The sequence below is a fragment of the Argiope bruennichi genome, chromosome 2, assembly GCF_947563725.1.
Source record: "Argiope bruennichi chromosome 2, qqArgBrue1.1, whole genome shotgun sequence".
Classification (NCBI taxonomy): Eukaryota; Metazoa; Arthropoda; class Arachnida; order Araneae; family Araneidae; genus Argiope; species Argiope bruennichi.
The window spans coordinates 108362779-108385672 of record NC_079152.1 but is presented as its reverse complement, the minus strand read 5'-3'; the positions used below and the strand labels follow the sequence as shown (position 1 = coordinate 108385672).

General features: G+C 29.1%; 2 protein-coding genes across 2 annotated transcripts; both read right to left on the bottom strand.

The window, feature by feature from the left end:
- Positions 1 to 56: 56 nt before the first annotated feature.
- Positions 57 to 10143, bottom strand: LOC129960911 (protein FAM219A-like). Its single transcript, XM_056074639.1, has 6 exons — positions 9967 to 10143; positions 7776 to 7933; positions 6014 to 6101; positions 4621 to 4705; positions 3364 to 3441; positions 57 to 1866 (listed from the first exon to the last, which is right to left on the bottom strand). Exons 2-6 carry the CDS (start codon positions 7923 to 7925, stop codon positions 1680 to 1682), a joined length of 588 nt encoding a protein of 195 aa, XP_055930614.1. The 5' UTR covers positions 7926 to 7933; positions 9967 to 10143; the 3' UTR covers positions 57 to 1679.
- Positions 10144 to 13168: 3025 nt separating this feature from the next.
- Positions 13169 to 15041, bottom strand: LOC129962276 (uncharacterized). Its single transcript, XM_056076023.1, has 2 exons — positions 15036 to 15041; positions 13169 to 14017 (listed from the first exon to the last, which is right to left on the bottom strand). Exons 1-2 carry the CDS (start codon positions 15039 to 15041, stop codon positions 13169 to 13171), a joined length of 855 nt encoding a protein of 284 aa, XP_055931998.1.
- Positions 15042 to 22894: the final 7853 nt, after the last annotated feature.

The following is a 22894-nucleotide window of genomic DNA, read 5'->3' as shown; positions in this document are numbered from 1 at the left end:
AAAAAAATCTATAATTTTTTAAATAAATTTTATAGTTTTAAAAAAAGTTAGGCAAATTAAATAGCTTGTAATAGAATAGGATTGGAATGAACTAAATTAGGATGCATTTGTTCATGCAATATTCCTTTAAAATAATGTATTATTATTTACTTATCACATTTAATAAATTCTTTATTTTGAGAAAAAGTTTCAAAAGCAATATTTCTTTTGCTGAAAACAATTGTGATCAGTTCCCACTGATTGTTAGTTCGATTTTAAAAGTGATAAGAAATGTAGAGGACACCCTTTTCTCCCCCCCCTTTTTTTTTTCCAGATTGTTTATTTGAATTTCAAGTTTAAATAAGAATGAAAAATAACTAATTCCTTAATACATTTTTCAAATATTGCAACTAAATTTTAATAAGGGAAACTAGCTATGCACTTTCAGCTAATGAAAATCTCACAATTGATATCATAAACATATAAATTGTTGAAGTGTGGTTGACTCAAAAAATATGTAATCAAAATTACAACTTATTAAATTTTAATTAAAAATTATATGAAAATAATTGGGTACAATAAAAAAAATTTAATTAATAAAAATAATTTAACAAATTTAGCTCAGGTTTTACTTTCAAAATTATGAACATATTCTCTCATGGGAAAGATCATTCCAAAAACTTACAGTAACGATGTGAGCTGATGGACTGATAGCATGGAAATATATATGTCTTTATAAATGCTGAGAATGAATAAAAATTTATTTTATACTGGATTTAGATTAAGAAAATAACCAACATATTTACATGCACACAAAAATATTCAGTTAATGTTGATCATTGACTACTCCTTGAATTGACTGATCCTTTATTTTCAAAAAGCATTAATGACAGATATTTGTGGAATTTCCTTATCCTCTGAGTAATTTCTACCCATGAGATGTGGTTCATATTCTTTCATAAGAACAAGCATGGTCTGAAATGATTTAATCTGACTACCAATGGGACATCCCACTAGCCTATTAACACTATTAAAGGAAAATAATTAATAACAACATTATCATGATACCACAAACTCAATAGTTAGAAAAAAAAAAAATGTTTTGAAGATTTCACTTTCAAGAACTGAAATTGATCTATGATGCCTTTTCCAACTTCAGAAATAATTATGTATAATATTTCCCATATTCCAGTGAAACTTTATCTAACAGTTTAGCCTATTTTTAAATTTAATTTGATGTATTCCTTTAGGTTAAGTCTTCCAGTAAATGCACAACATATTTTGTATTTGGCACATAAATTATCTATTAACCACAGAAATAAAAATGTCTATATATATCTAACTGGAACATAGCATTAACTGCCAATATTAAATTCCTAACTTTCATATATTATTGATGAAATTCAAAAATTGTGCAAACTTATTCTTTGATTAGATTCATTATTTGATAGATTTAAAAGAAAATTAATTTCATATTTCAACAAGAATACAGCCTTATTATTGCCAAGATAAACCAAGAGATTATAAATATTAAATAATACCTGAAAAATCTCTTGGTTAGGTTTTGGTCATTTAACAAAAATGAATGTTTTAGCAAAAACTGAAATAGCTCTTTTCCCCTTTCCAGAATAGATTTCTGAAATAGATTTTCTGGAATACAAATAATAATATAATAATAAAAAGTAATAATTTCTACTGATTCATTGAATTAAACACATACAGTTTAAACTGCAACATATGCATCTGTTGGTAAGAGGTTTAGGTGGTATCAGATCAAGATCCTCATCATCAGGTGTCAAATCTAAATTATACCCATCTTTTATCAGTTGTTCAGATATTTCTTTTGCAGCAGATTTGGATATTGGATGGTAATCAATTTCATCATCACTGTAAAAGATAATTATCTTCAATATCACAAAAAGAAATAACAATTTAAATAGGAATACATATTGTTTAATATGCTCATTACTTTGACGTTCTAGCCAATCATTAGTGTAAATAGTGTGTAGCAATATTTATGTTGACAAAATTATTGCAAAAATTTAAAAAGGCTTCTGATAATTGAATAATTAAGTAGCAAAATATAACATAACAGAAAGTTTTTAATTCCAACAATCAAATTTTAACTCTGTTTTTAATTAGATAATTTAATTAATGGCAGCATCTGTAGATATATAAATTAGGAAACTGATTCTATTCATTAAGATTAACAATACAGTAATATTAAATCTATTTTTAAATTTTGAATGGTTTAAATGAATTTTTAAAAGCAATTCTATTTATCTGAAAAATAAAAATGTATTTTAATATTTTTAATTACTTATGTCTATACACTATTTAACACATGATCTATATATATAAATTGCGAGAAAACTTACTGTTCTTCACACATTTATATTTTAAATAAATTTTTTACATCTGCATTCCTTAAAATCTTTTCATCTTTAAAAATGTTAACAAGTATTTAGCATTACATTAGATAATTATTAGCAATCTTATATCACTTTAAAACTTTTTTTTACTACCCATAAAATATAGCAATTTATTAACCAAGATATTAAAATATGATGATTTTTCTGATGACAAAATAAGTCTATTATTAATATTTCATATGACAGCATTTTATTGGAAACTTTTAAATAATTTTTGAAATCAAACATACAATTTTAGTGAAAGATTTCAAAACTATCAGAATATAAAAAGTACACATTTTGTCACATACACAGTATTAAAATTCACAAAACTACTAATAGTTCTTTAGTATATAAATTAGTTGGAAAATAACTTGCCACTCTTTTCTTAAGAATTTCATAGTTCCCTAGCTATTAGTAATTAGTGTTTTCAATTTTAATGGATATTTTAAAATAAATGTAACAATTAAACATTTGCATTTAATTTAATTTTTGTATTTACTTAAAATAATACTCAGACATAGAATATGCAGCTGAATATGCAAAAACATGTGTAAACTGGATATGAATAAGCATTTATAACTAACATTACGAAAACAGTTTGAATAAATTAGGAAATAATGGTAATTACAGGTATATAATTATATGGAAAAAAAATCTAAATTCAATTCAAAGTGTTATTTTTAAGGTAGTCATTCAAATATTAATTTACATATTATTAATAATTATGATAAGTCTCAGTTTGAAGTTTATTCCTATTTATATTAATGATAAATGCATACAAATACTCAAACTTACACATTGACGTGTGTGTGAATATTAATATTTTAATGTATATTATAAATATAAAATTCTTATTTATGCAGTAGTTCACAAATAAAAAGTTCAGAGTACATTTGTCATATATTTATTAATCTTGAGAGACCAATTATTTTAGTTGTTAAAAAAACTAAACATGCATGTTAAATTCTACCTTTCACTTTCCCAGGAAACAAGAGGATGAGAATCTGTTTTCTTTACTAATGGTACATCACTTTTGGGAACTTTAAGTCTAAAAAATTTGGACAAAATTGTTAAGTAAATACAAAATACATTATTCAACAAGAACAGTAAATACATTAAAAAAATATTTTGTAAATATCAGATATCACATAAAATATTTCATCACATTCTAAACTAACATGAATAAAATTATAATATAAAATGGAAACTGCAATATAATACTGATCTTATTCCTAAAGCTTATATATATATATATATATATATATATATATATATATATATATATTGAAATTTTTGTTACAATTACAAACAATTGATCAAATTTGTGGAAGTTTTTAGGCATAACTAGTCTAAGTTTAATGAATCATAATACTATCTGCTTTTTGAGTAACAAAGATTTGCATTTTGAGAAGTATACAAAAAAATTACAAAAATGAAATGTAATAAATTTTGCCTAAACACCAAAATTGCATAAAAAAAAAAAATAAAGGATAAATAAAATTTAATTGAATGAAATGAAAAATAATGTTTTAAAGATGCATATATTTTTTAATTTATTAGTGAACATAAAAATTTACACTACAAAAAAGAAAATCTTAGTCATATGAGCTGAAATTTTCATAGATGCATTATGGTTAAGAAAATTTATCATATGCTATATGTATTCATGAATAGTATTTTTTTTTAATCTTAGTTTTTAACAACTGGCATTCTAACATCATCTATATATAAATAAATAGTTTCATATGATTATTAAAGTTCTGAGATTTTTCATAGAGAAGTTATTGGCCCTTTCCCTTTATTTAGAATATGCAAGATAAAGAAAAAAGGACTTTATTTATTCATTTTTTAAGCAACAATTTTTTTCAGACATAAACTGATTAATAAGTTTTACATTAAAAAGTACTCTTAGACTGACCTCTAAATTTCATGATGTGCTTTTACCTATCATATAAATATGGACAATTAAATAATCCTCATTAGTTAAATACAACTTATTGTTAATTATTGATTAGATATTAAATAATTCATTAGGTTTTCTTCGATCCTAAAATTTATGATAAATTCATCTAAACTGCCATTTAAATATATTATTGATTTTTTTATAAAAATAAAATGTATTCAAATATTTACATTTTTTTGACAAAAAAATATGAAATAAGGTATACAGAATAATAATTACTTAAATTTTGCAAAGAATTAGACAGCTTTTATGATTTATACTTACCTACTACGTGGTATGAGTTTCTTTTGCATTCGTTCTAAATTTTGTTCTCTTTGTCGAAATTTTCGAGACTGAAGCATTTGTTTTTCTGAAAATAATATGAGTATCCTTAAGTTAGATGACAACACCAAACAAAAGCATATTGTAACATTGATTGTGACATCATTTATTAAAGATCACTACATGCTTACATCTTAAGAAACTATATAAAATTATATTGTAAGTGCTAACAGATTCAAAACTGATAAAACATGAAATATCAGTTTTATAAAAGAAACAAATGCAAGAATAAATACGATTGTTATATGCAAAGTGTACAAAAAATGGTGAATTATGAATGAAATGGGATGTTCTTAAAAAAATCCGATTGATTGATTTTTTCGCAAAAATAATGCTGATTATCATACAAATAAAGAGTATTTTATGCTATTTTTAAAGGCTTAGGTAAATGCTATTTAACCTTTTGCCATCCTCTCTTGTCCACGAACATTTTTGTTTTTCCTCTATTTTTTGCCGCATTAGAATTAACAAAAATAAAAACTTAAAAAAGTAAACATTTACAATGCATTTTAAATGTTTAAAAGTTTCAAAATGCATAAGAACACTTGAAGCGTGTTATGGTTACCCTATAGAAGTTTCACTCAAACATGCTAGATGCGTTACAGACAACAAAGAGGTTAATTTATGATTACATGTATCAAGATATTTCCCACAGTCTTTATTCTTTCCATCATTTTTCAATTCAACTTTATATTGAAGACACTAGCTTTTTTAGTGAGTTAAATTCATATTTTAGGCAGTTATAATTCTTATATAATTTCATAAGATGGATATCTTACATAATTTCAAGCTTCCAAAAATATATAAAAAAATCATGCATGGAAAAATTTTGTCCTCAATAAATACTAACCAAACTAAAAATTACTTTATTAAAGAATGCAGACAAAAAAATTCTTGATAGTTTTAAATATAGAAGTAATCTTTTTCTCTTGAAATAAATCATCATAATTGATTTCTCATCTCTGAAGTTCTGCATGAATTTTTTAAAAAAGATATTTAAAAAAAGAGAGCCAATTTTGGTGCAACTACCATTGAAGGAAAAGTGGCTAAAAATTTCATACATGCCAATACCATGCTATTATGTTTGGACTATACAGTGGTTTCTGGTGCATTCTGCAAAGAGCCATCTGCAAAAAAAAAGTTCTGGCAGGATATCATCTTGAAGTTTGATTTTAAAGAAGTGATCAAAGAAGCTTTGAAATTTAATAATCAACTTAAGATACAGTTTATTGTGCCATTTATAAAATATTATAAGCCAGTAACAGATATTCTTAGTTATAATGAATCCATTTTCATGTTAGAATCTTAATGAACTACAGACAAGTAAAAATCTTACCTAAATGCTTCTGAAGAACAGATGATGATTTGTGCTTAGAGGGTGCTTTGAGTGTCCCTTTGCAAAATACAACTTCTGCATCATTAGCCTGAATAAAAATAGAATGTTTCAAATGATAAAATATTTCTAAAACTGTATATACTATGAGTTAAAACTCTTTATAGACTTTCTTTAAAAATCTAATTGAAATGTAAAACTTTTACTGGAAGATAATAGCAAGAATTAAATGCTTTAATTACAATATTAATTTGAAATTGTAGCCTTTAAACATTAAAATAGAATCAAAGTTATCAAAAAGATACAGTTAGGAGGTATAGATAGGTACAAGATTTCATTTAATAGCTAGTAATTTTCCAACATCGTGCAATTTTTTTTGCCCCAAAGCTTTGAATGAGCTTTAGCCTTCCTAAGAATTCCAGTCTTATACTTCATTTAATAAAATTTTATCAACTAACTGACTTTTCCATCAAAAAGAAAATACCAAATAGTAAGCTAAAAGCATTAAGTAAATAAAAAAATAAAACTTTTTTTAAATAAATTTAATGATACTAGAGTTGTTATGTTTAAAATGGATCAAATCTGAAAAAGAAAGAAAAAAAAAAAAAAATAAGATCTGTATTTGTAACAGACAGTAAGCATATTCTAATATATAGTTTAAAAATTTACTTTGAAATTGATTTCATAAAAAAAAAAAAAAGTTCTTAGATACAGCTCTTGGAAAGGCAAAGTCTGAAATAATACTGACAAACATTTGAATTTATTGCGTAATAAAAAGGTATAGTTTAAAGGAAATTCCACAACAACTAGTGTACAAAATTTATTTTTAATGAATATCATTTCATAGGTTATTGACAACAAAAATAATAGTAATATTGAAAACTGAGTTAGTATTCAATTCTGCACAATTCCAAGCTAGATCATTGGAAAATATGAGAATCACATGGGGAGGGTTTGGGTAAGGAAACTGAGTAAAAATGAAATTTGGTATATTAATAATATATGTTTAGGGTGCTCACTCTTTAAAATATTAAAGTACAGCAGACAAACCAACTGCATAAATATTAAATTTTGAGATAGTTTATATATCTAAGTTGCCTCAGTTTGCCAGGGATCAAGCACTATGGTTAGCAGCTGATTGGCTGATTATGTTGGTGAGGGTCAACTCTGTTTATTATTGTATTTGTAAAATTAATAATTTTACATAAACAACTTATAAATACATGTTATTAAAATGTTAATTATTCTTATCTGTAAAATAACTGCTCATCCATATGACATTTGAATAATAACTTAATTTTTAAACAGAATATTAATTTAAAACACAACTTTAATGGTGATAAATATAAGTTTAAAGTTTATTTTTTCAGAATTAGCTAGCTGAAAGTTTTACTATTAGTTTATTATTTTAACAAGTAAACATCCTAAAAGTATTTTAATATACTTGGTTTCATCCCAAACTAAATTTTCAATCCACACCATCTTTTTGTCAAAATATCAGATATAATGTGCACAAGCCAACATATATGATGGAATAAGATTTGATCCTACTGCCAAAACCTTACAAATGGTCATTTCAGCCTCTTTACAACATTATAATTTTGACCAAATGAAATTCCACATATAGAGAAATAAGATTTAAAAAAAATCTAGATTTAGGTCTAAATTTAAATTTTACAGATTTTTTTCTATTTCAAATTGCAAAAATTATTCAACACTTTTCATTTTATCAATTGAATATAATTTTAAAAGGTTAAACATTTACTTCTGACGAGTTTTTAAAAGCTTCAGAATTCACATTAACAGTATCTTCACTATCATTTGGCTCTTCTTCATGATCTGGGATTGCAATGTAAGATTTATGTGTTTTAAGTAATCCAGATTTACTATCACTGTCAATGCCACTGTCTTCCATTTTCCAATCTGTTAAAAGAAATCAGTTCCATTTCAAATAATTCATAGAGCAATTTAAACAGAGTATGTGAAAAATTGAACAAAAATAAATTAAATTCCTATATTTCATTCAGTATTTAGATAAGTTCAAAAAATCCTATTTTGACTTTCTAAGTATTATTATAATATGCTTAGATTATTATCATAAATTTTATTTTTACATTTTATTTTAGAAAAATCTTTCATAATCCTGATGTTGGTAAAATCTTCTTTTAGTTCTCTAGGCTCTCTTTCTATAATAACATATTTTCACTTCTAAGATCTAATATATATATATATTTAAAAGCATACCGTAGTAATATGAAAATTCAAAAATTAGTATAAAAGAATTTTTAAATAATATTAATTTTAATATAATTTAACTTCCTTAACCATTACAACTGTTAATCTAAATGTTTTCTTCCATCAAAAGATATATAAATTTAGAAATTAAACTGGGAAAGTTACTTTAAATGTTTAGAATATTCCAAAAAGTTTATAGTAAAATAAAATTTAAATAAAAAATGGAATAATAAGCAAAATTATTAAAAATAATTTTGTCTCTTGAACTAATACACAGAAATATTAATTATTTAATTAACAATAAAAAAATTCTTGATTTAACATATCTAATATCAAAATTTGAATTTTATAATATCTGAATAATATGAATAAGCAAAAGATATCGTTTGGTACATCATTATTATTCCTGAATAAAAAATTTATAAACTTTCTCAATATGAATTTTTAATACTATGTCAAATATTTTCACAAAATCAAATTCTAAAACTACGTTTTTTTCCAGGTCTGTTTAATTAATAACACATTTTCATATTGTAAAAAAAATTGTCAGTTTAGTTAAAAAAAATAAAAAATGCAGACGTCAGTTTTTGATATTACTTAAGAACTATTTTTTAACAATTCAATTGTTTCACATTTCAATATGTATTTTTTAATGAACTTGTAATTGAATTATTTTTTGGTTCATTTTTTCATTTCAGTAATTTTGTGAAAATATATGTTATTTATTTTGATTTGTGACTATGCTATTCATGTTTGTGCATAATTATATTTCAGCATATGCTTGTTGTTAATTAATTACTGTAATAATTAAGAGAACACAAGGAAACAGGTACGAACTTGACCTATAGATACTGTTAATATTATTCTAATATTTTATAATTTATAGTTTAAATTTTTAAAAATTGATTCATTTAGCAACTAAACTAACAGCAACTACTTAATCAATCTGTTTTCTCCTTTTCTCAGTTTAGCAGACCTAGGCAATTAACTGCCTAATTAAAAATCTGGTACTGCTCTTAACCAAATCATTGGTTTAAATCTTTTGGCATTTTTAAATGTCTTTTTATCTCACAGCTTAAGTTAACACTATGCATTTTTTGGAAAAATTCAATTATTTTAAAACCTTTTAATTACTTTTTGGTGCAAAATTTGTTCTATTAAATTTTTTCAGCGATATTCACATATCGCTATAAAAATTTAAAATCATGGATTAAGAAGAGGGGGGGAAAAAAAAGAGGAGGAAATCTCAAGCATATTTTTATCAACATTTTAGAAATTTGGATATTTTTAAAAATCAAAAACTGTCAAACAGTTATGACATTTAGAATCAAATGAAACAAAAATGCAACACAATATTAATATAGAATGAATAGCTACATAGTTTCTCTATAATAATTCCTATCGGAACATATTTTATTATTTTGATAAACAACCTTTTGAGAGTTGAATGGGGTAAAATTTCTCCACTTATATATATCTGCATTCAATAAATGACATTTTTCCCCGTTAAATGTTCCTTTTTGGTAACATTAATTCTTCTGATACTTGTTTCACATGTTGTTCTATAATGGATCTTTTTATAACATCATGAATAATAAAGATATTAATCAGTCTGTTTCCCAAAATTAGTTAAATTATGAATTCTTTTTTTAAAAAATACTGAATTTTAAGGAATTCATTAGAGTTGAAAAGAAATAGATATTTTGAAGAAAAAAATTTACCTTGTAAGATTATTGGAATAATATAATAAATTAATTTCTAAATGCATAGAAAAAATTTTCGTTTTACATTATGGATTTAAAATTCTAAATACATAAATCAAATCATAGATTTCAGAATTAGCAATCCACAATATTACTTAATTATGCTTAAATAATACAACGAATCTTAACCGAACGGCTGAGAAACCCGGTGTATGATTGATTGATTGAACTGAGTTTTGAGATTTTTAGCTGTAGAGCCTGTCATTCCCGTATTCACGTGATTTCAACATTTCAAAGATTTTGTCGCGAAAATTTCAAAGATTTGCTTATGAGTTCCTTGAGTTTGCTAAACAGCAAAACAATTATAACGCCAGGACTGTTGAATCGTTTTAACCTCCATGATGATCTCCTTTGTCATGAATGTAATAGCATTAATGATATTGAACACGGGCAAAAAGTATACAAATTATAGGGACAAATTGTGAGCTTTTCTACCATTAGATAAGAAAGATATCTCCTTCAAAAATTTTTTTGGGTTAAATAACTGCAAATAAGACCAATATGCACGTTTCTTTTCAAGAGGTGAAGCACTTCAATATCTACTAACTTTATTGACCACATTCTGCTGAGATTTTTTTGTCTCTTTTCTTTATTACCATTCCGTGTTTCGTCTTATTGTACTTCTTTTCATGGAATTCCCGAATATGTACTAAATCGCATCAGCGGAACTGCTTTGTAACTGCTAACTGATTGATTGTGTTTACTGATAAATGGTTTTTGCTCTCTACATCTGGAAACAGGATATAACAGCCATTGATGCTATAAATTCCAATATCTTACTTCTTTTAAGTTCAAATTCCTTGAGTTTGAAATTTTTGATGATTTCAATCGCAATTTATTCCAGAGAATATACTGGATTATTGAATAATATCGAATTAAATAAAATGTTAATAGTTTAAATTTGCATTTTCTTCGGATGTAAAAGGTTTGTGGTGGTAACTTCATATGCCAGATAACAACTTTCGGAAAAGAGTCTACACTTTTGTCTAGTGGTTTTGTTACTCGACTATGAACTCTAACGTTGCGAGTGCGGACCACAAACCTGCACATTGGGGACCCTGGTTCTGAACAACCGCATCCTTCGTTCAGCTGTCGTGGTTCTATCTAGAGATGCATAATCCACGATTTTTTGAATAACAAATAATATTGCTATTGTTATTTTTAAATATGTGTTCCAAATATCTGTTATTTAAATCATATTATTAATTAAAAATTATTACGTAATATTAAATATAAAATTTATTAATTGTAATTAATACTTAATTTAATAATTTAATTAACGTGTGATTGAATTAATTTATCTGTCTCAGCTTACTTCTTGAATTTTTTTTCTCAAAACTATTTATTTAATTTATTTATTAGAGTGAACCATTTTCTGGAAAAGATGAGTTAAAAATATATGTCATTTCTTTAAAATGTTTACTTTAGTCCTATATTCTACCAATAGATGGCGCCAGCAGTAAACATAGTACATGTAATCAAAGTCAATCAAAATGATCTGTCAATAAAAATGATCTGTATGGAATAGTGCATTATCAAATACGAATATCGGTCACTCCCGTAAAGTGGAGCGGTGACTTCGCACTTACCAGTGAAGCCTCGCACTTTCCGGTAAAATCACCGCTCCGATAAGTTTCAGTGATATGCAATTCAATGATACGATACGATAATTCCAATAACCGGTCCGTTCACTTTTCAATCCAATCACAGATTTCTTTCGAGAGCTTCCATTGGACAGATCGTATCGATTGTTACTTTCCAGTGAAGTCACCGCTCCGGCAAATTTCAGTGATATTGTATCGATTGCTACTTTCTATCCTGATCCAAAACCTGTAATCGAAATATCATCAGTAAGATCGTATCAAGGATTTGAATCACACCTCTCTTTGAAAAGTATTGATCACTTGTATTTGTGACTTTTTGATATTGGTTACGTAATAACGGCTCTGAAAATATTCGTCATCCCTAGTTCCATCTACCGGCAGAAACGACTCACACACGCTCGCCGTCGCCCGCCATAATGCTTGGCGCTGTAACAACGTTCGTGGCTCGCCATAACGCCTGGCGCGATAATCACGTTAGTCGCTCGCCAAAACTGGCGCGATAAACTCTACCGACTGACTGGTGGGGGAGTATTGTGGTGGTAACTTCCTCCGGAAAAGAGTGTCTACTTTTGTCTATACTCTGTTTCACCCTAACTTGGCAGTAGTGAATATTCTACGCATGCCGAATCGCAGTCGTTGTCAAGGGAACTGGGTTACTTTAAAATACAAAGTTACAAGAAATGTAGATCGCTAGGCGAAACTTTATCGCCCAAATTTTTCGCCAAATAATAAATATTTATTAACTTTATTAGATTGTCATTTTAAATCAGAATTAATTCTTACCTTATTTTCATTATTTTGTTCAATATTATTGGTACATAACTTTACTGATTTATTAAAATAATTTCATTTTAAGTTTATACTTATTTATACGAGATTGAATGACTATTAAAATCCCACATAATTGAAAGCAATGCATAAGTGAGAGTGGCTAAAGTTTTTATTTCTTGACTGAATATTCAATATCAAGAAGTTGATTTTTCGGAGATTGAAGTTTAGAACTGTTAAACAAAATATAATAATGGTTTTGAGTAATAAGCCTTGCATTAATAACAATGTATGACATTATTTGCGATGAAACAATATGCAGTGCTTAATAAAAAGTAAAGTTAAACTGAGATTTTTTTCAAATGTTTTACGGTTTTCTCAATAAAGTCTAAAAATTAACAAAAGGAAGAAATTTTAAAAAATTTAAATTTTCGAATTAATACAATAATTAACGTATTTATATTAATAATAAATAATTTTGCATATTATATATATATATATATATATATATATATATATATATATATATATTCAATGAAATCAAATTTAAAAATCAAACATTATTAATTTAATCCAGAAAATCAAGTATTTACAAATATATAAATACGCTAAATATTCAGAATATCGTAAATTATTGTATTATAAAAATCGTAAAATATTAAAATTCGAAGTAATTGAGAATATCAAGAGAAATAAATTATTTTATGGGGGAAAAAAAACATACTTACTAAAGTTATTCAGAACATTTAAAAAATATATTAATTATAATATACATTATAAATGAGACATCAAAAATCATCAGCACTCATTAGTTCTGCCTCAATGTCACTTGAATCACTGTTCATGGAAATTATTAAATTTTGGTTTTCGCATACTTCCTCTACAAGTCCGTCAATTTCCCACATTTCTTTCTCTTTTGTTGTTACATGGTTAATGCATTTTTTCCAATTGTCAATTGTTACTTTTTGTATTGCTTGGATTACGAGCTCCTTTACATCATTAAGCTTAAAAGTTTTATTTTCGCGTGCAACATGTCCTTTAATTTGACTCCAAATCATCTCGATAGGATTTAACTCGCTGTGGTAAGGTGGCAATCTCAAAATTGTATGTCCATATTTTTCTGCAATAGTTTCTACTCGATATATATCATAAAAATGTTTCACTTCAGAAACTTTCTGCAAAAGTTCGATTTTAATCATGTCTTTATCCCATGAAATATGCTTTTGGGATAACCATTCTTGAATAGACTTTTTAGTCCAAGAAGTTGTAGGAATTTTCTCCATTTTTACAGAATGATAAGAAGCATTGTCCATTACGATTACGCTGTTTTTCTTCAGTTTAGGAAGAACACTTTCTAGCCATTTTTCAAAATGATCACCATTCATCTCGTCATGATAGTCACCAGTTTTTTTCCCAATAAAAATCTCAGCTGCATCACGGACGAAACCTTCTTCGCTTCCAATATGTGTAATAATGAGTCTTCTTCCTTTTCCTTTTGGTGCCGACAAACCTACTGTTAAATTTGAAGAGGAGGCTTCGTAGCTACTTTTAATTTTAGTATCTTGCCATACTCGACTCTGAGAATGGCCTTCATTTACCCATGTCTCATCAAGATAATAAATGGGCGTGTTTTGTTTCTTATAATGAGCAATTTTTCTCAAATAATTCCTCCGCCACAAAATAATATCTTGTCTCTCTAGGAGTAACGCTTGTGTTTTTCTTTTTTCTAAAGAAAATCCCAAGTCTTTCAATATTCTGTAAAGCGTTGTTCTGCTGATGTTTTTCGAAAAGATATCTCTATCATCGTTCACAACTTTTAAAACTTTATCTAATGTTGAGATCTCATTTCTACGAAAAAATGCATGAATTTTTCGTCGAATGCAGGATAAGGTAAAGTCATCATATTTTATAAGTCTTGATTGTTTACCTTCTAAGCCTGGTCGCTTCTTTCCAGGGGTACTTAAAGGACTGGATGCCTTTTTTTCTTTTTTCAAACGGAAAACTGTTCTTTGTGAAACGCCCGTAAGATGCGAAACTTTGTCAACGATTTGATTGATAGAGTCTTGAGGGTTTTCTTCTCGGAGTCGAGAATAAACATTTAATATGTTTCTACGTGCTGCACTTTTTATTGGTTTTGTAGGAACAGATTGTGAGTAACGCAACTCATCATCGCAAGTTATTGTGGTTCACACGTAACTAAATATTATAAATAATTATTAATGTTTTGTATTTGTTTAATTGTTATAATTGTTCATGTTTGTTTTTGAAGTAATTGCATCAAAAATATTTTATATATTATTTTTGTGTTAAATGAAACTATTTTTCTGCTGTTGCATCTGGCAACGAGATTATTATTGTAAAAATAAATAGAACGAGTGAGATGCTCGCCGTTGCTTGGATTTGACGTAGTTTGTGTTTTTATTTTAATTTCTTTAAAATACTTTAAATCGTTGGTCGTAATATCCTAAAATAAGAAATGTTTATTTTATGTATCGAGCGTTTACAATCTGCACATTAAAACGCAGAGTCATACGCCGATAAAGTGGTGACCCGGAAACAGAACTGCAATGGCGACCAGCGAAAAACACGAACCGAAACTAAGTGCAACGGAAACTGCAGCTAATGGTGAAGTAGCCAAGGTTAGTATAAAAATACCTCCATTTTGGACAGAAAAGCCAGAAATTTGGTTTTACCAAGTGGAGGCGCAATTTTCCATTAGTGGTATTAAATCGGAGGAAACAAAATTTCATTATTTAATTGCGCAGATGGAACCAAGATTTGTTGAAAATTTATGGGATATAGTCACTGATGCTAATGAAAATAAATATACCGCTGCGAAGGAGAGATTGCTGAATACCTTTAAAGAAAGCGAAAATAGACGTATTCAGCGTCTCGTGTCAGAAATGGAGTTAGGCGATTTACGGCCAACTCAACTACTTCAAAAAATGCGTAGTTTGGCGACAGATGGGATTTCGGATAATGTGTTGAAAACTCTATTTCTTCAAAAAATGCCGGATTCCATCCGAAATATCCTAATCGTCAGCAATGAAGATATCCGGAAACTTGCCGAAATGGCTGACCGTATTGTAGAAATGCATCCGAATCGGGAAATATATGCTACATCTAGAGGTGATATACAGCAGGATAGTGAAATAAATAGTTTACGTTCACAAATTGTTTCTTTAGAGCGTAAAATCAACCGCTTACAACTTGAACGCAGTCGTTCAAGAAGCAGAGCTGCTAATCAAAACAATCGGGGGCGCAGCGCGTCTCGTAAACGATTTAATCCTGCTGGTAAGTACTGTTTTTATCATTATAAATTTGGAGCAAAGTGTCATCCCGATAAATGCAAGAAACCTTGCGAGTGGAAAAATGCAAATTCGGAAAACTAGCATCAGCAGCAGACTTAACGGCGAGTTCTGCTGCGGAAGTAAATCAAGATTGCCGTAAATACCGTTTATTTGTCTTTGACAAAACAACGGGTTTGCGTTTTCTTGTGGACAGTGGAGCTGATGTTAGCATTTTTCCCAATACCGCAAAACAAATTTCAACTAGTGATTATAAATTATATGCTGCAAATGGAACTGAAATTGAAACATATGGAACGAAAGTATTAACCCTTGATTTGGGATTACGTCGTGAATTCCAATGGCCTTTTGTCATAGCAAATATCAAACAGCCAATTTTAGGAGCAGATTTCCTAAATCGCTTCCATTTGTTAGTTGACGTTAAGAATAAAACATTAATTGATGGAATAACTAACCTCTCTACTGAAGGTAAAGTTGCACCTGCCTTAAACGTCAGTGTAAATACAATGTACAGTGCCTGTAAATATTCAGATTTATTGTATTTGTACCCATCTATTACAAAACCTAATTTTTTTATTTCTGATGTAAAGCATACTATAAAACACCACATAGAAACTAGGGGACCACCAGTGTACTCTAAGGCAAGACGATTAGATCCGAAGAAATTAGAAACTGCCAAACAGGAATTTAAGTTTATGCTGGACAATAATATTATTCGTCCATCTAAATCAGAGTGGGCCAGTCCACTGCATATGGTCTCGAAGAAAGATGGATCTTTCCGACCATGCGGGGACTACAGAAGGTTGAATGACCAAACACTCCCAGATAGATATCCAATTCCTAGACTTGAAGATTTTCAGCACATTTTGCCAAACAAAGTCATATTTTCTAAAATTGATCTTTTTAAGGCCTATTTTCATATTCCTGTTGCAGAGGAGGACAAGATAAAAACAGCTATTATTACTCCGTTTGGACTTTACGAATTTAACAGAATGAGTTTTGGTTTGCGGAATGCTCCGGCAACATTCCAAAGATTTATTCACGAAGTATTTCGAAATTTAGACTTTGTGTTTCCTTATTTAGATGATGTATTGATTGCCTCTTCTAGTCCAGAAGAACATCGTTCACATCTCAAAATAGTTTTTCAACGCTTAAATGATTACGGGCTTCGCATAAATGTCAGCAAATCAGTTTTCGGAGTTGATTCACTAGAATTTTTGGGCTATAAAATTTCGGCTAAAGGATCAGGGCCCCTGCCTGAAAAAGTAAAGGCCATATTAGAGTATCCATTGCCAAATACCCTCCAAAAATTGCGTACATTTTTGGGTATGCTAAACTTCTATCGTCCATACATAAAAAATGCTGCGGAAACTCAAGCCCCTCTTCATGAATTTTTAAAAGGTGCCAAAAAGAAAGATCAGAGAAAAGTGCCTTGGAGTGAGGCAACTGTAAAATTATTTGAAAAATGCAAAATGGATATAGCAGAAGTTGCAATGTTGACATATCCAAATTCCGATTATCCTCTGTCTCTTCACACAGACGCATCGAATTTGGCTATAGGAGCAGTTTTGCAACAACACGAACCTGATGGGTTGAAACCTATCGCATTTTTTTCAAAAAAGTTAAATGAGGCACAAACCAATTATTCGACGTACGATCGTGAACTTTTGGCTATTTATTTGGCCGTAAAACATTTTAAGCATTATTTGGAAGGAAGAGATTTCCAAATCTTCACTGATCATAAACCTTTGGTTTTTGCTTTTAAGCAAAAGAACGACAAAGCGTCGCCAAGACAGTTGAGACATTTACAGTATATTTCTCAATTTACCACAAATATATGTCATGTAAAGGGTCAGGAAAATATTGTCGCAGATACATTATCGAGAATTGCTAATGTTAACCTGCCATCTATAGACTATGATCAAATTGCTGATGCCCAAACTGATGATGACGAACTGAAACAACTGCGACTTTACAGTAAATCCTTGAAATTTAAGCAGTGTCAACTTCCATCCGGAAAATCTTTATGGTGCGACACATCTACATCAAAGGTTAGACCTTTTATTCCAAAGCCTTTCCGTATGCGGATGTTTCAACAAATCCATTGTTTATCTCACCCTGGAATTCGTACAACAGTTAAAGAAATGTCATCACGATTCATTTGGTCTTCACTGAAACAGGAAGTTCGTAACTGGACACGAGCATGTCTCCATTGCCAAAAAAATAAAATTTCGTGGCATACAAAATCCGAATTTGGAACTTTTAAACCGCCAGATGATCGTTTTAGTGTAATTCATATTGATTTGATTGGACCGTATTCTCCATCGGATGGATACATCTATTGTTTGACATGCATCGATAGACACACATCTTGGATGGAAGTGGTTCCTTTACGACAGATCACTGCTGAAGTTGTTGCACAAGCTTTTTACGAATGCTGGATAACACGATTTGGAGTACCTTCTCTCGTGGTTACGGATCGAGGAACTCAGTTTACTTCAGAATTATTCAAAAAATTAGCAATCATTTGTGGTGTAAAATTACGGCATACGACGTCTTATCATCCCCAAAGCAATGGAAAGATAGAACGCCTACATCGCACGCTAAAAGCAGCCATTAGATGCCACAACTGTATTCGATGGACTGAGTCGTTGCCTACGGTTCTCATGGGTTTACGAGCTTCTCTTCGAGACGATTGTAGTTTTACAATAGCCGAAATGGTATTTGGTAAATCTATCAAATTACCTGGTGAGTTTTTTGAAGATTCGAAAACTGTGTCCATTACAGATTCTTTTGTTGATAATCTGCGAAAACAGATGCAGTTAGTAAAACCAAGAATACCCAAGCAAAAATGCAAACAACACATTTTTGTCCCACAAGATTTAAATACAGCTACTCACGTATTTCTTAGGATTGATCGCGTAAAAAAACCCTTAGAACCGCCATATGAAGGACCATTTTTAGTATTACAACGAACGCAAAAATTTTTCACGTTATTAATCAAAGGTGAACATGTAAATATTTCTATTGATCGAATTAAACCAGCCTATAAGTTAACACATTTTGACATTTCTGATGCTCCATTGCCATCAGCTGTTAACAGTCCTGCATCTTGTGAACCCAAAAGAAGTGGCTCAACTGAAAGGATGCAACATAAGAATGCATTAAGTGATTCAATAAAGGACGAGAAACTGCCTGCTTTAACCACACAAACACGTTGTGGAAGGAAAATAAAACGACCTGTGCGTTTTACAGACGATGCATAAAATGTTGTTCTAGTGCATTCTATTCATATTAAATTTAAATGTCATTTTCAATTTTTTTTCTAATTAACGTAACTTCGTTACTGGCAAGGGAGTGATGTAGGAACAGATTGTGAGTAACGCAACTCATCATCGCAAGTTATTGTGGTTCACACGTAACTAAATATTATAAATAATTATTAATGTTTTGTATTTGTTTAATTGTTATAATTGTTCATGTTTGTTTTTGAAGTAATTGCATCAAAAATATTTTATATATTATTTTTGTGTTAAATGAAACTATTTTTCTGCTGTTGCATCTGGCAACGAGATTATTATTGTAAAAATAAATAGAACGAGTGAGATGCTCGCCGTTGCTTGGATTTGACGTAGTTTGTGTTTTTATTTTAATTTCTTTAAAATACTTTAAATCGTTGGTCGTAATATCCTAAAATAAGAAATGTTTATTTTATGTATCGAGCGTTTACAATCTGCACATTAAAACGCAGAGTCATACGCCGATAGTTTCCCTCGTCTTGAAGGTGTATAGAGAGTAGTCGGTGATAACACTTTTTCAGACATTTTAGAAATGACGACTTGAATAAATATTAACAATCGAAAATGAATGTGATTAACAAGATCAAAAAATATCAGTTAATTAAAAAGCGAGAGCAAAAAAAGTACGTGTGATGATAATAACGGTGAGAACTAAATGGATAGCTGGCGAGGGCGTACAAGAGAAGCGCGCCAAATATTTGACCTTGGAGACCGGTTCTACAAAGTGGAATTCATTATGTCAATCTTTTGGTTTTATTCGTTCGCTTTATTTACAAAATATTTAACAGATAAGCACTTCTAACTTGAGAATAATTTTAAATACATGCTGATAAAAAAAACGATATCTGTAATTTATGATATAATTTGATAAATTTCAGCGCATTTTAGTTGTTTTAAAGTCAAAATGGATGGGGAACTCTTTCCCAGCGCGGAACGTCACATTTTCTGCCTTTTACAATACTGCCAAGTTGGGGTGAAACAGAGTATAGTGGCTTTGTTACTCGACTATGAACCCTAACGTTGCGAGTTCGAACTCAAACTTGCACAGGTTACTGAAAATTTTTGCACAAATAGCGTCTTTCTTTCTGTTCTTTGTCCCTTTTGAGATAGTTTTGTTGTCTATGGACAATAACCAACCAACTTTACTAACATCCAGTTTTTCATACTTGCACCTGCATTTTATTGAAATTTATTTTATGAAGTATATTCTTACAATTTAATTTGATGTGAGGAAAACAACTTCCAGCATGATTCGGCAGTTCGAGGCTTAAAATGATGAAGTATTAAGGTAATGGAGTATGTGGTGATTATGTAATCAAGTAATGAAAGGAGTTTGGCTCGTTATGAAATATTACTAAATTATGACATCTAATTTTAAACGGTTCTAATCAGAGCTGGCTTTCTCTATGAAGGGGCTGGGTGCAAAAAACCATTAGTTTTGGCAAAGCAAAAAAAGAAATGCATGTTTTTTAATGTGTGATTTTGTATTTTCTATTAATTATTTCAGGAAAATTATAATTTTTTACAATTACTTTTTCGATGCTTAATATATCATGTGCATTTAAGCGTTATGCAAACAAGTTTCACCGAAGGCAAGTCTTTATTAATTTCAATTTTCTGAAAGAGCGCTCAGCATTTGTTATAGTAACTGGCAATGTAAAGAAAGGTTTTAACATAGTTAATACATTTAAAAATAAATCATTATAATTATTAATTAGTATATATTTCAATATGTGTTGAGTGTTATTTACATAACTTTCATTAAAAATCAAATTCCGAAGAAAAACAATGATTTGGTTTAGGTTTTCATCTACATTGTTATTATGAAAGGTTACAAAGTTTTTGGAACAATTTTCTAATTCATGTTTTTCTAAAGTTTTTATATCAGTGATTAATTTGAAATGCTTTTAAATCTGTCTTCTATCTGCGCATTAACAGTATTAGTTACAGAGTAAAAAATAACATTCATATTCCACAATCGAATTTTCTATAATTTCATCTTCCGCTGTTTCGAAATATAAATTTTCTCTTTTTCGAATTAGTTTTTCAGGAAAATATTATGAAAGATTCAAATTACATGCTATCGCTTTTGCTTCTTCTAAAAATGAGTTAAATTTTGGATTCCAATTTTAATTGTATTAACTAAATTTAACGCTTGGTCGAGAACAATTGTTTTTACTTGAAATAATTTATAGATAGTGATAATTTTGGACAAAGTTGAAAACCGTACTATTAAACATAAAATAAATGTAATTTCTTATATTGAATCCAATAGACTTTTAGCTTCGGATACCGTTGTGTTATTGTTATTTGCATCAATAAATTCTTCTAGGGCATTACAAGTTTGTTCAAACCGTCTATTAACCGTATCTGTATCGTGCTTTAACCGTATCTGTTTTGGCTTCCCAACGAGTGTCGCATAATGGTTTAAGAGTAACGTTTAATTGCTTTTGTAGAATTTCCTATCTTTTTGCAGATGCTGAAAATAAGCAATATAAACGTTTGTTATAATAGTTTGTGTGGAACTTTCTTCGCCAATTGAAGCTTGAATTGTAACTTCTGAAATCGAAGCAATTTCATTGACAGAATTACTTCATAGACAAGAAAACAGATGTACTCGGAACTTTTTGAAATTTAGCTTTTCTTCTTTTTTCTTTTCTGCTAATTTTCTTTTTTCAAACCGAGCCTTGAGACACAGAGAGACACTTCCTTGTCATGGCCATGATTAGATCTAACAATATTAAACATTTTATAGTATGGATGATCAAAGTAATATATGCAATTTAACCTAATAGGTGAGATAAATGACTCAACTTTATGTTTATAATATGTTGCACACTTGCACTGAACTGTAATATGTCTGTAAACTTCATATATTTCAAAACTCATCTAATGTTCTAGTTAAGTTTCATCTTCCTTTCTTTCCATCCCTCTATTATCTTTCAGAACATTATTTTAGTTCTTGATCATGTTGGGGACTCTCGATCGCGGGGCCCCTGTGTATAGCATCCGCCGCACCCCCTAGATGGCCGGCCCTGGTTCTAATATATTTTAAGACAAGTTAACGTGATAATACAGAAAAGATTGCACGGTCTGCTTCTCTAAAGAATGATGCATTCCAATTGATTTTGCAGTCTTAATTTTCGAGCATATGTAGTTAAATTGCTGATGCTCACTTCAAATGGATAGAATGTGAACGACCACGATTAAGAAAACCATTGAATACTTCATGGATAGTTTCACAAAATTTGAACTATCATTAACATTTGTCATCGTGAATAAGTCTCAGTTTACATCTTAGGAATTTCAAATATTTATACAGTATGAAACACAAAAACTATTTTAAAACAATCGTTGAGAACACGGAGAAATATGAACACACACACACACACACACACACACACACACACACACACACACACACACACACACACACGCTCTCTCTCATACGCACATTTCGAATTTATTATTTTTCAGCTATGATTTTGTTTATTTTTACAATATTTCAATATGAGAATACTTTAAATTTTGCTGTTGAATGCCTTTTTTGGAATCTTCGTCTGTTTCACATACTGTTACATGCTCTCTACTTTTTAAACTTAAAATCTCTTTTTCAAGGCTCTTATTCAAGGAAGAGTAGAAATGAGATGTATATTTATGCTGAGCTACCACAATTTTTGTAATTTAGGAATTTAAGCAAAGGACCGAATGTGAAAAGATACAAGATGTGCTAACTGGGTTTTTATCGTAAACCCTTTTCGGGTGCATAAAACTGAAGCATTTAATGCATTAACGGTCATCAAAAAAATAATGGAATGTGAGTTTATGTTAGCTAAAATTTAATTGGTTCTAGTAAAATAGTTTCCAATAATATAATTAGAACTGAGGACGTATGTTTTATCTCATT

Bases quoted from the DNA above. Each gene is read 5' to 3' on its own strand.
- LOC129960911 (XM_056074639.1), bottom strand. From the start codon at position 7,925: ATGGAAGACAGTGGCATTGACAGTGATAGTAAATCTGGATTACTTAAA. The intron at 6,102-7,775 runs GTAAATGTTTAA...ATTTTTATTCAG, and splicing joins CTTTTAAAAACTCGTCAGAA to GCTAATGATGCAGAAGTTGT. The intron at 1,867-3,363 runs GTAGAATTTAAC...TATCTTTTACAG, and splicing joins GTTTCCTGGGAAAGTGAAAG to TGATGATGAAATTGATTACC.